Here is a 12,500-nt window from a genome sequence, read left to right on the forward strand (position 1 = left end):
ACGGGGACAGGAAGCAAAGGTCACATGACGCAAACACGGAAACCCAACCAGACAGCTCCCACCCACCCGGTGGGAGTGAGACGGGCCCCGACCCAGAAGGACACATCAAGTTACCGCCACCAAGGAGGTTCTGTTTGTGATCCAATCAGAACCTTCTGGTGCTGATCCAGATCACCGTGTGGACGGTGTGGGTCCAGTTAGGAGGGAACGAGCTGCTTGGGGGAGCTCTGTTCTCGTTTCCTCTATCTCCCCAGCCTTTTAGAACTTTATGCCCCGCCCACCCCAGACCCTGGTCGGCGTTCTGATCCGCTGTAGACGTGTCTGATTGGACGGATGTGGAACGTCGTTGCAGGGAGCTTGGAGCAGATAGCGGACGTCAAGAGCTCCACCAGGTGCAGACAGCAAGCTTGATGACGTACCTGTCGAACAGCTCGCCTCCCGTCACCAGCTCCAGCACCAGAGCGATGTCCGTGTCCGTCTCAAAGATCTCCTTCAGCTGGATCTGAGACCAACACAGCACATTGAGGAGACACGTCTTCAGCACGGGGACGGACAAAAGACGTCAGGAAACATCCCACCCAGGATGAGGCAGAAATCAACCCGTAACCATGGAAACATAGACAAACATCATTCTACATGTGATGTCATCAGAAACGCACTCACGATGTTTGGGTGGGAAAGACGCAGCAGGACGCCGATTTCAGTCCGGACGATCTTCTTGTCGATCTGGAGAAGAAGAAATGAGGCTGAATGTTAAAACTAGCATCGCTACAGGTGAGGGACGCTAGCTCCGCTCCACCAAACTAGCATCGCTACAGGTGAGGGACGCTAGCTCCGCTCCACCAAACTAGCATCGCTACAGGTGAGGGACGCTAGCTCCGCTCCACCAAACTAGCATCGCTACGGGTGAGGGACGCTAGCTCCGCTCCACCAAAGTAGCATCGCTACAGGTGAGGGACGCTAGCTCCGCTCCACCAAACTAGCATCGCTACAGGTGAGGGACGCTAGCTCCGCTCCACCAAACTAGCATCGCTACAGGTGAGGGACGCTAGCTCCGCTCCACCAAACTAGCATCGCTACAGGTGAGGGACGCTAGCTCCGCTCCACCAAACTAGCATCGCTACAGGTGAGGGACGCTAGCTCCGCTCCACCAAACTAGCATCGCTACAGGTGAGGGACGCTAGCTCCGCTCCACCAAACTAACATCGCTACAGGTGAGGGACGCTAGCTCCGCTCCACCAAACTAGCATCGCTACAGGTGAGGGACGCTAGCTCCGCTCCACCAAACTAGCATCGCTACAGGTGAGGGACGCTAGCTCCGCTCCACCAAACTAGCATCGCTACAGGTGAGGGACGCTAGCTCCGCTCCACCAAACTAGCATCGCTACAGGTGAGGGACGCTAGCTCCGCTCCACCAAACTAGCATCGCTACAGGTGAGGGACGCTAGCTCCGCTCCACCAAACTAGCATCGCTACAGGTGAGGGACGCTAGCTCCGCTCCACCAAACTAGCATCGCTACAGGTGAGGGATGCTAGCTCCGCTCCACCAAACTAGCATCGCTACAGGTGAGGCACGCTAGCTCCGCTCCACCAAACTAGCATCGCTACAGGTGAGGGATGCTAGCTCCGCTCCACCAAACTAGCATCGCTAGCTCAGCTGCATCGATGGTGCTAGCGTGTTTTCAGATCCCTTTTTGTTGACCGTCTTTTAGTAATACTGGACTGTCTTCTTGTCCCCTGAGGGGTCGCCACAGCAACCCAGCCTTCTCCACTTCACCCTGTCCTTTGCATCGTCCTCCCCAACACCAGCCACTCTCATGTTCCCCCTCACTACGTCCATGTGTCCTCTCCGGGGTCGTCCTCTAGTCCTGTCCTTTGCATCGTCCTCCCCAACACCAGCCACTCTCATGTTCCCCCTCACTACGTCCATGTGTCCTCTCCTGGGTCGTCCTCTAGTCCTGTCCTTTGCATCGTCCTCCCCAACACCAGCCACTCTCATGTTCCCCCTCACTACGTCCATGTGTCCTCTCCTGGGTCGTCCTCTAGTCCTGTCCTTTGCATCGTCCTCCCCAACACCAGCCACTCTCATGTCCCCCCTCACTACGTCCATGTGTCCTCTCCTGGGTCGTCCTCTAGCCCTGTCCTTTGCTTGTGTATTTATGCTGTGTTTTGTTAGCCAACATGCTAGGCCAAGGCCATATAGCCAGTTAGCTTACAGGTCCTGTTAGCTTTGAGATTGTCTGTGCATCCAATTATCTTACACTTTGCTGTTAGCTTAAAGTTAGCTCCTAGCAATATACAAAACCAAACCCAGCTCAGTCTTGGGACTGGGGATTATCCTTAAAGCTAAAACTACAGGTTGCAATATTTAGGTGAGACAGAGCTGCTCTTTTGTGAGGCTAGGCTAACTGCTGACAGTCTTTATGCTAAGCTAGGCCGTAGACTTCCAGCCGCTCTGTTTCTGTGAACTTGTTCAGTTATTCAAGCTAGCTGAGTTTACACGTCGACATGAAGTCGCTGGTGACCTCCGACCTCTGTTCCTGCGTCACGGCGGGACACTGACCGTTTTCTTGAGGACTTTGAGGGCGTAGGGTTTCTGAGTCTGCTTCTCCTCACAGCGATAGACGATGGACGTCGCTCCTCTGAGGAGACAAAAGACACAGCGACGGTTGGCGATCAAGTACGTTTGATGCGCTCCTCGTGATGTCATCACCACGTGGTCACATGACCGTCTTCTCTGGATCCTCAGACTGTTTCTAACTGTTATAATCAACAAAAGAAACAACGGTTTTAGGTTTAAACTCTCGTCCAACCTTTCGTCCTCAATCCCCTGAGATCCGAGTCTGATCTGTTATTCTGCTGGGACAGATGGACCTGGATGGTCTCTATGGCAACAGGACACCTGCTCACTGCTGAAACCATTCTGGTGCACCCGCTGGATGCCTGCTAGCTTCATGCTAGCTCTAGCCTGTAGCTAGCAGGTTTTAACGCTAGCGTTCTGCTGTCTGGCTACGGAGCGCAGAGAAATGATCAAAGATGATGATGAAGGGGCGGGGCAGCCACCTGGAAGGACCCACCCATTTCTAGATTAGCCATCAAACGAGCTGAGATAACGGGTTAAAGGTTAGCGCCCCCTGCTGGGCGGAGTGTGAACTGATTTCCATGCAGACTTTATTTACTGAAGTCCTAATTAAGATGTTAAACTACAGATGGTCTCCATCGAATCGGTGGATTTCGGTTTTTGCCCTGCCCCCCTTGTGATGCGGTACAGACCTGCCCAGCTCCGAGCTCAGGTTGTAGAAATCCTCCACCGCCCCGTCCCGCCTCGACCCATCCACCCAGAACTCCACCGGCTCTGACCCGGGCCGGGACGTCGGCATGGTGACGGCAGAGCTCCCCAAACCAGGACCAGGACTTCAGTTCAGGATCACACGCCTACCGGGACCGGGTCAGAACCAGAGGCAGAGTAATCCAGATCAGATCTCAGATTAAATGGGTAAAGGCCAGATTAGAGCATCAGAAGGGGAGTGATTCATGATCCCGATGGGCTCTAATCCAGACCGGGGGGGGGGGGGGGGGTCCGCTCCCTAGAACTCTCAATCAGGACCGTTCAGACCAGAAAACAAAAACAAACAAACAAAGATTCAATCCTCAGGGCGGGCAGGGGGCGGGATCCACGGCACCAGGTCCGGGTGCGTCGCAGCTTCCATTGGGCCCGAAACCCGCTCGGATACCGGATCAGGTCGGTCCATCAACCGGACGGCTCGGTTCTGCTTCTGGGCTCGGTTCCCGTGCAGGGCTGCTCCAGATGTCCGCTGGTTCCGCAGAGACAGAGGCTGCCGTAATCTCACAGCCCCGCCCCTCCGTCACAGCAGCGACCAATCCCAGCCCCGCACGGGCGCCGGGCCGCGCTCCCATTGGCCGAGCCGCCCGCCGCTCACTGACGCCGTCAGCAACCTAAATACAGAAATAACCCGAATACACAAACGTATACTTGCGTGAGTGTGGAAGCTTTGATCCCGCGAGACTCAAACCCGCAACCCCAACCGTCCTGTGACGCGCTGTCCTCCGGACACGCGCGGGGGACACGTGACTCTCCGTTGAACGTCGTCTGTTTCTCCATCATTTACTTCTTCGGGCTGGAACGGGGGGTGTCAGGTGTGCTCTGTGACGACACACTGACGTCATCTATCAGCTCGATCGATACCGAACCACGATAAAGATTGTGATTTAAAATAACTTTATTCTGCTCGCAGCACAGGAACAAAGCGTGTTCCGGTCGGTGCGTCACTCAGGTTGCCTTGATTTAAATGCGAAGCCCCTCCCACAATCACTGAAAACACCTTTCACGAACTCAGACTGGACCCCCCCACCAAGGTGTCCAACTGAGCCACGCCCCAGACAGGGGGCGGAGCTAGAAGGGGCGGAGATGAAGATGCTGAGGTTCTCCTTGGGAGGGACCAGGTTGGACAGGATTAGAAATGAGACAATAAGAGGGACAGTGAAGGTTAGACGTTTTGGAGACAAGGTCAGAGAGACCAGACTTTGATGGTTTGGACATGTCCAGAGGAGAGACGGGGACTATATCGGTAGAAGGATGCTGAGGATGGAACTACCAGGGAACAGGACTAGAGGACAACCAGGAGAAGAGACATGGACGTAGTGAGGGAGGACGATGCAAAGGACAGGACTAGAGGACAACCAGGAGAAGAGACATGGACGTAGTGAGGGAGGACATGAGAGTGGCGGTTTTTCTTGAACTACACTCATGGCGGTTTTTCTTGAACTACACTCATGGCGGTTTTTATTGAACTACACTCATGGCGGTTTTTCTTGAACTACACTCATGGCGGTTTTTCTTGAACTACACTCATGGCGGTTTTTCTTGAACTACACTCATGGCGGTTTTTCTTGAACTACACTCATGGCGGTTTTTCTTGAACTACACTCATGGCGGTTTTTATTGAACTACACTCATGGCGGTTTTTATTGAACTACACTCATGGCGGTTTTTCTTGAACTACACTCATGGCGGTTTTTCTTGAACTACACTCATGGCGGTTTTTATTGAACTACACTCATGGCGGTTTTTCTTGAACTACACTCATGGCGGTTTTTCTTGAACTACACTCATGGCGGTTTTCTTGAACTACACTCATGACGCGCTGCCCACGCGGCGTGTGACGTCAGCAGCAGTGGACGTAAACTTGCTCGTTCCTGACTTAATAAATCAACGTAGCTGGAGTCGGAGTTCCGCTGACGTCACGCGCGTGAGCCCGCTTCCACGTCGCTCAGCCCCCCCCGGAGAGCCGCCATTGTTGTCCGTGCCGCACCGAGTCCTCGCGGCGACATGCCTCCTTCTCACGGTGTTCTCTCGGTGCTTCTGGGTCCGGTCTGCGGGCTGGTCGTCGCGGCGGCGGAGGGTTCGGTCCCCGGCGTCACGGCGGCGAACTCCAGCCGGGCGAACGGCACCCACGGCCGCGCTCCGGTCCCGGGGGGTCCGGTGGACGGGCTGGACGCGGACAGCTCGATGATCCAGCGGGCCCTGTACGTCCTGATCGGGATCACCGTCATCGGGGTTCTCTACTTCCTCATCCGAGCCGTGCGGTGAGAACCCGGAACCGCTGCGTGGGTCCGGGGGTCCGGGGGTCCGGGGGCGGAGCCGAACTCCAGAGAAGAACTCTTCAGTCACGGGTTAGGGTTCGGGATTCCTCCGGTTCGGTCCAGAGAGCGGGACGGATAAACATTTACGTTTTTATTCATCTACAGTCATCGTGTATCATTAGAGTTCCGGATATTGATCGATTAACTCCTAAACAATGTTAAACCAAAGGTCAGTCGTAAGAGTGAATTTAACTCTCGAGTACACAGGTGTGTACTTGTCCCTACGCAGCGTGTGTATTTGTGTACTTGTCTCTACACAGCGTGTGTACTTGTCTCTACGCAGCGTGTGTATTTGTGTACTTGTCTCTACACAGCGTGTGTACTTGTGTACTTGTCTCTACACAGCGTGTGTACTTGTCTCTACGCAGCGTGTGTACTTGTCTCTACGCAGCGTGTGTACTTGTCTCTACGCAGTGTGTGTACTTGTGTACTTGTCTCTACACAGCGTGTGTACTTGTGTACTTGTCTCTACACAGCGTGTGTATTTGTGTACTTGTCTCTACACAGCGTGTGTACTTGTCTCTACGCAGCGTGTGTATTTGTGTACTTGTCTCTACACAGCGTGTGTACTTGTGTACTTGTCTCTACACAGCGTGTGTATTTGTGTACTTGTCTCTACACAGCGTGTGTATTTGTGTACTTGTCTCTACACAGCGTGTGTATTTGTGTACTTGTCTCTACACAGCGTGTGTATTTGTGTACTTGTCTCTACACAGCGTGTGTATTTGTGTACTTGTCTCTACACAGCGTGTGTATTTGTCTCTACACAGCGTGTGTACTTGTCTCTACACAGCGTGTGTATTTGTGTACTTGTCTCTACACAGCGTGTGTGCGTGTGTACTTGTCTCTACGCAGCGTGTGTACTTGTCTCTACACAGCGTGTGTACTTGTGTACTTGTCTCTACACAGCGTGTGTACTTGTCTCTACACAGCGTGTGTACTTGTGTACTTGTCTCTACACAGCATGTGTACTTGTGTATCTGGTTCTACACAGTGTGCGTATTTGTGTATCTGATTCTACACAGATCTGCGTCGGCTCGTAACCAATCGAATCGATGAAGGGATGAGCTGATCCTTTGTATTGATCTGAGTTTCAGCCTGATTGATCGTTTCATTTCGATCAGGTTGAAGAGACCCGCCCACAGGAAGAAGTACGGGCTGCTGTCGAACGCCGACGACTCGGTGGAGATGGAGGCGGCGGCGGCGGCGGCGGCGGAGAGCGACGAGGACGACACGCTGTACGAAGCTCGCAGCCTCCGGAGGTCAGAGGTCGCGGCGCAGCAGCGTTAGCTCTGAATACAAGCCCAACCCCCAAAGTCAAAGATGTAGCTGTTTGCAGTCTGGACCAATCACAGCGCAGCCGGGCTGCTGGTGTCGCCGTGTTGTAACTGAGGCAGGTATTGATCCGCGCATCGGTCTGATCAGTGTTATCTGTCTCTGTGCAGATGAGTGCAGGCGGCGGCGGCCGATGGGTCAGACGACTGATCTGTTTACCGCGGACGTAGGAGGTATTGATTATCGCTCGCAGGACGAGGAGGAGCGGGTCGGACCCGAGCGGGTCGACCCGCGGTCCTGGATCGTTTCGCCGTTTCAAAGAGCGATTGAAGTTTCTCGTTTTTCTACAAACGATGGACATGGAGAACCCTCAGAACCCTCAGAACCCTCACCTGAGCATGCAGGGGGCGGGTCTTTCAAGGTGGGGGGAAACATTCCTGGCTGCTGGGGGGCTCAGGGGGCGGGGCCTGTCACCAAATGACATCCATGCCGTTTTAAAGCAAATAAATACAAATGAGTCGTTTGTTTGTTGCTTCGTGTTTTGTTGGCTCGTTGACGCGTTTCAGGATATTATTGACGACTAATCGAGTATTACGTTTCTATACTGAACATGTTTGATCTCTTTTCTGACTGCATACAAATAAAATATCTGATCAAATCCTTTGTTTCCATGTTTACATTCTTAGGATCACATGAAATTAGATTAAAAATGAACCAGACTGACCTGAGGTCACATGATGATGATGTCATCATGGTTTATCACCTGACCCACACAGAGAGTCCTCTTCATCAGCTTCCTCTTCCTCTGTGACCATCAGCGGGTCGTGTTTCCCACAGTCGAGTCTGATATCAGGCCTCAGTTCTGACTGGAGGGTCACAGGTCAGGAGGGGGCGTGGCCTATCACCGTAACCTGCCAATGGTGAGTGGCTGTGGAGCTGATAAGAATCTGAACCAACCGGATGGCCCCCAGAGAGACGGCAGCGACAGGTCCCAGAGGGGAGGAGGGGGAGGAGTTTCAATTAGCGAGGACCAGCGTGAATCTGGTTCTTGGTTCTGGTTCCCACCTCTGGGTCGGGCTCTATCTGATCGGGAGCAGAACATTAAAGAATCTTCAGTCCGTTCTAAACAGATAAACATCATGATTGTTTTTACCTTCTTTATAATTGAGGGTATCAAAGTAAAGGGAACGACCTTTGACCCGTCCACGGTGATGATGTCAGAGCAGATAAACCAGCTGGGCGGAGTCTAGCCACTCAGCTCTGCTAATTGAAACACGCCCCCTCTCCTCTGGGACCTGTTGTCTGGAGCCGTTTGATTGGCTGAGATGTTTATGGTTATGGTGACAGGCCACACCTCCTCCTGTGGGAAAGACACGCTGCCGACGCCCACTGATGGACGAAGAGGAGGATGGCGTTGACTTCATCACGCGGGACGTTCTGTTAGAAAAACAAAGAGAAATGAAATCAATCAATCACCTCGATCATCGATCGACACCCGCCTCATCCGGGCGAGAGGTGGGGTACACCGGAGAACCCGGAGAGAACCCACGCAGACAGAGAGGAACCCGGAGAACCCGGAGAGAACCCACGCAGAGAGGAACCCGGAGAACCTTGAGAGAACCCACGCAGGCAGAGAGGAAACCGGAGAACCCTGAGAGAACCCACGCAGACAGAGAGGAACCCGGAGAACCCTGAGAGAACCCACGCAGGCAGAGAGGAAACCGGAGAACCCGGAGAGAACCCACGCAGGCAGAGAGGAACCCGGAGAGAACCCACGCAGACAGAGAGGAACCCGGAGAACCCAGAGAGAACCCATGCAGACAGAGAGGAACCCGGAGAACCCGGAGAGAACCCACGCAGACAGAGAGGAACCCGGAGAACCCGGAGAGAACCCACGCAGGCCGAGAGGAACCCGGAGAACCCGGAGAGAATCCACGCAGACAGAGAGGAACCCGGAGAACCCGGAGAGAACCCACGCAGGCAGAGAGGAACCCGGAGAACCCGGAGAGAACCCACGCAGACAGAGAGGAACCCGGAGAACCCAGAGAGAACCCACGCAGACAGAGAGGAACCCGGAGAACCCGGAGAGAACCCACGCAGACAGAGAGGAACCCGGAGAACCCGGAGAGAACCCACGCAGGCCGAGAGGAACCCGGAGAACCCGGAGAGAATCCACGCGGGCAGAGAGGAACCCGGAGAGAACCCACGCAGACAGAGAGGAACCCAGAGAACCCGGAGAGAACCCACGCAGACAGAGAGAACATCCAAACTCCACCCAGAAAGGAATGGAACCCAGAACCTCCTTGCTGTGTGGAGACAGCGCTACCCACTGCACCCTCTTACTGTAAGAATACGTTAAAACACAATATCAGAATAAATGTTTTATTGATCTGACACAATGAGCAACAAATACAAATACAAATACAAAATAAAAGCACCAAAGGTTCCTTTAACATGAAGGAACCTGGTTCTAGATGTGAATATCACATGACACGATGACATCACCATGTTAGTTACGACTAGAACGAGTCAGAGGTTCTCAGGTCCTGCAGAGAACCCTCCTCGCCGAGGTCCGAGTCCCCCTCCCAGCTGGAGTTCGGAGACGGCGTTCCCTGCTGCCCGTCCCAGGGAACCCAGGGAACCCTCCCGAGGTCCTGGTCCATCAGCAGCCGGTCCAGGAAGTGGATGTACCTGAGGGCGTGGCTCAGGATCTGGCTCTTGCTGAGCTTCTTGTCGGGGGGGTGAGTCGGGACGAGCCGCCGCAGCTCGGCAAACGCTCCGATGACGTTCTGCTGCCGCCAGCGTTCCCGACCTGAGGGGCGGGGCAGACGGTGGGGGAGGGGTCAGCCGGAGCCAATCGGAGTGCCTGCTGCTGTTTCATCGGTTGTAATTATTATGAAGATAAATTCATGAAGGGTTAATGATTACTCACCGAGTTTCACCTCAGGGGGAGGAGTCAGTTTCATCCTGATGGAAACACCTGGTGCTGCAGCGAGACAGGTGTCAGACAGACAGACAGACAGACAGACAGACAGACAGACAGGCAGACAGGCAGACAGACAGACAGGCAGACAGGCAGACAGACAGACAGACAGACAGACAGTCAGAAAGACAGACAGGCAGACAGGCAGACAGACAGTCAGACAGGCAGACAGACAGACAGGCAGACAGGCAGACAGGCAGACAGACAGACAGACAGACAGACAGGCAGACAGACAGACAGGCAGACAGGCAGACAGGCAGACAGGCAGACAGTCAGAAAGACAGACAGACAGACAGACAGTCAGAAAGACAGACAGGCAGACAGACAGACAGGCAGACAGGCAGGCAGAGGACATGATTAGAATAACTTTTCTTTCTTTTCCTTTAAACACAAAAACGGAATTATTTCACAAACAGCAGCTTCTGTTCTCCAACACCAGAACCACCAGAACCACCAGAACCACCAGAACCACCAGAACCATCGAGGTTCTGTGAAACATGGACTCCTCGTTAAAGGACTTCGATCGTCTTCTTACCTGTTCAAGGTGCTGAGGAGAAGCGCGTGCTCGTGCTCGTGCTCGTGCTCGTGCTCGTGCAGGATTCGGCTGGATCGTGCACGTGGCTCCGGGGCAGCAGACCGTCTGGACCGTCTCCGCGTCCCGTCCCTCTTTTATACGGAGCCCGCGTGTCGTGACGGGTCGTTTCCATGGCAACCCATTCATTAAATCGACGGTCCCATTAAAGGCAGACAGACCCGGCTCCCCAGGAAGCAGCCCCCCCAGAGACCCGCAGCGGGGGGGTCGTGTTATCCGGCGCCTCCCCCGTCACGAAGCGGAGCTCTGACCGAACAGCAGCAACGGAGCGTGAAGCTGAAGGTTCGAATCCCATCAAATGATACGAGACCCGGCCGGAAGTTACCGAGAGTCCGATAAGGACGCTGCAGAGCCCCGCCCCCTCCGGAACCGACGACCCAGACAGATGTTAAAGAGACTACGAGAACAGCACAGACCCCCCCCCGAACTGGATCAGCACCAGAAGGTTCTGGATGGTTCTAACATCAGGATCTACACCGTCCACACGGTGATCTGGATCAGCACCAGAAGGTTCTGGATGGTTCTGGTATCTTTATACACCAACATGAAAAGTCAAAGTGAATCAGAGTTTATGTTTATTTTTAACTGATTCTTAATCCATAAATGGGTTTAATGTGTCGGGTCTGAGTCGGGTCTGAGTCGGGTCAGGGTCGGGTCTGAGTCGGGTCAGGGTTGGGTCTGAGTCGGGCCTGAGTCGGGCCTGAGTCAGGCCTGAGTCGGGTCTGAGTCGGGTCAGGGTCGGGCCTGAGTCGGGTCTGGGTCGGGTCAGGGTCGCGTCTGAGTCGGGTCTGAGTCGGGTCAGGGTTGGGTCTGAGTCGGGCCTGAGTCGGGCCTGAGTCAGGCCTGAGTCGGGTCTGAGTCGGGCCTGAGTCGGGTCTGGGTCGGGTCAGGGTTGGGTCTGAGTCGGGTCTGAGTCGGGCCTGAGTCGGGTCTGGGTCGGGTCAGGGTTGGGTCTGAGTCGGGCCTGAGTCGGGTCAGGGTCGGGACTGAGTCGGGCCTGAGTCGGGTCAGGGTTGGGTCTGAGTCGGGTCTGAGTCGGGCCTGAGTCGGGTCTGAGTCGGGCCTGAGTCGGGTCTGGGTCTGGCCTGAGTCAGACCCAACAGACGCTGATCCAGAGGCAGCAGAAGGTCCGGCACCACAGAACAGGACCCCCCTCCCCCGGTCTGATCCAGATGGTTCTGGACCGTTTGGGTCTTCTGCGGAACCAGAACAACCGGTCTGTTCATGGTCGCTACGAGGTTTTTGGGTTCGGACCCGTCCAGACGACGAGGGGGGGCTTCACCTGCAGTCCTTTGACCCGCTCAGCTCTCCGGCGCCCCCTACGGACGGTTCATTGTAGCCGATCACTGGTAGCTTAGCGATGGTTTCCTTGGCTGGGTGAGGAAACCAGGAAGTGACTGGAACCGTCCCGTCTCTGCCGGGTTCCGTTTCCTGTGTGGAACCTTCCCGTCTGTCGGGTTCCGTTTCCTGTGTGGAACCTTCCCGTCTGTCGGGTTCCGTTTCCTGTGTGGAACCTTCCCGTCTCTGCCGGATTCCGTTTCCTGTGTGGAACCTTCCCGTCTGTCGGGTTCCCTTTCCTGACTGGAACCTTCCCGTCTGTCGGGTTCCGTTTCCTGTGTGGAACCTTCCCGTCTGTCGGGTTCCCTTTCCTGACTGGAACCTTCCCGTCTCTGCCGGGTTCCGCTTCCTGTGTGGAACCTTCCCGTCTGTCGGGTTCCGTTTCCTGACTGGAACCTTCCCGTCTCTGCCGGGTTCCGTTTCCTGTGTGGAACCTTCCCGTCTGTCGGGTTCCGTTTCCTGACTGGAACCTTCCCGTCTGTCGGGTTCCGTTTCCTGTGTGGAACCTTCCCGTCTCTGTCGGGTGCCGTTTCCTGTGTGGAACCTTCCCGTCTGTCGGGTTCCGTTTCCTGACTGGAACCTTCCCGTCTCTGTCGGGTGCCGTTTCCTGTGTGGAACCTTCCCGTCTGTCGGGTTCCGTTTCCTGAC

The 12,500-nt window shown here is 54.8% G+C and overlaps 3 protein-coding genes across 4 annotated transcripts in view; 1 reads left to right on the forward strand and 2 right to left on the reverse strand.

The window, feature by feature from the left end:
* LOC137917132 (calcium/calmodulin-dependent protein kinase type IV-like) overlaps positions 1 to 3,380 on the reverse strand; it is a gene marked incomplete at its 3' end in the record, with an annotated part of 5,025 nt that extends 1,645 nt beyond the window's left edge. The window contains exons 1-4 of the mRNA XM_068760021.1: positions 3,274 to 3,380; positions 2,564 to 2,642; positions 664 to 726; positions 420 to 502 (exon numbers count right to left, since the gene is read on the reverse strand). Of these exons, the coding sequence (XP_068616122.1) occupies positions 420 to 502; positions 664 to 726; positions 2,564 to 2,642; positions 3,274 to 3,380 (332 nt within the window). The remainder of the gene's footprint in view (positions 1 to 419; positions 503 to 663; positions 727 to 2,563; positions 2,643 to 3,273) is intronic.
* Positions 3,381 to 5,234: 1,854 nt separating this feature from the next.
* On the forward strand, positions 5,235 to 7,587 carry LOC137917131 (protein FAM174C-like). Of its 2 annotated transcripts, XM_068760020.1 has the most exons (3): positions 5,235 to 5,607; positions 6,789 to 6,926; positions 7,110 to 7,587. In XM_068760020.1, exons 1-3 carry the CDS (start codon positions 5,351 to 5,353, stop codon positions 7,111 to 7,113), a joined length of 399 nt encoding a protein of 132 aa, XP_068616121.1. In that variant the 5' UTR covers positions 5,235 to 5,350; the 3' UTR covers positions 7,114 to 7,587. The 2 variants fall into 2 exon arrangements, with proteins under 2 accessions (XP_068616121.1, XP_068616119.1); XM_068760018.1 differs by having other exon boundaries at positions 6,789 to 7,587.
* A 1,871-nt stretch (positions 7,588 to 9,458) lies between these two features.
* On the reverse strand, positions 9,459 to 11,935 carry LOC137917130 (T-cell acute lymphocytic leukemia protein 1-like). Its single transcript, XM_068760017.1, has 3 exons — positions 11,797 to 11,935; positions 9,872 to 9,925; positions 9,459 to 9,751 (listed from the first exon to the last, which is right to left on the reverse strand). Exons 2-3 carry the CDS (start codon positions 9,903 to 9,905, stop codon positions 9,459 to 9,461), a joined length of 327 nt encoding a protein of 108 aa, XP_068616118.1. The 5' UTR covers positions 9,906 to 9,925; positions 11,797 to 11,935.
* Positions 11,936 to 12,500: the final 565 nt, after the last annotated feature.

Source organism: Brachionichthys hirsutus, unplaced genomic scaffold (genome assembly GCF_040956055.1).
Source record: "Brachionichthys hirsutus isolate HB-005 unplaced genomic scaffold, CSIRO-AGI_Bhir_v1 contig_491, whole genome shotgun sequence".
Lineage (NCBI taxonomy): Eukaryota > Metazoa > Chordata > Actinopteri > Lophiiformes > Brachionichthyidae > Brachionichthys > Brachionichthys hirsutus.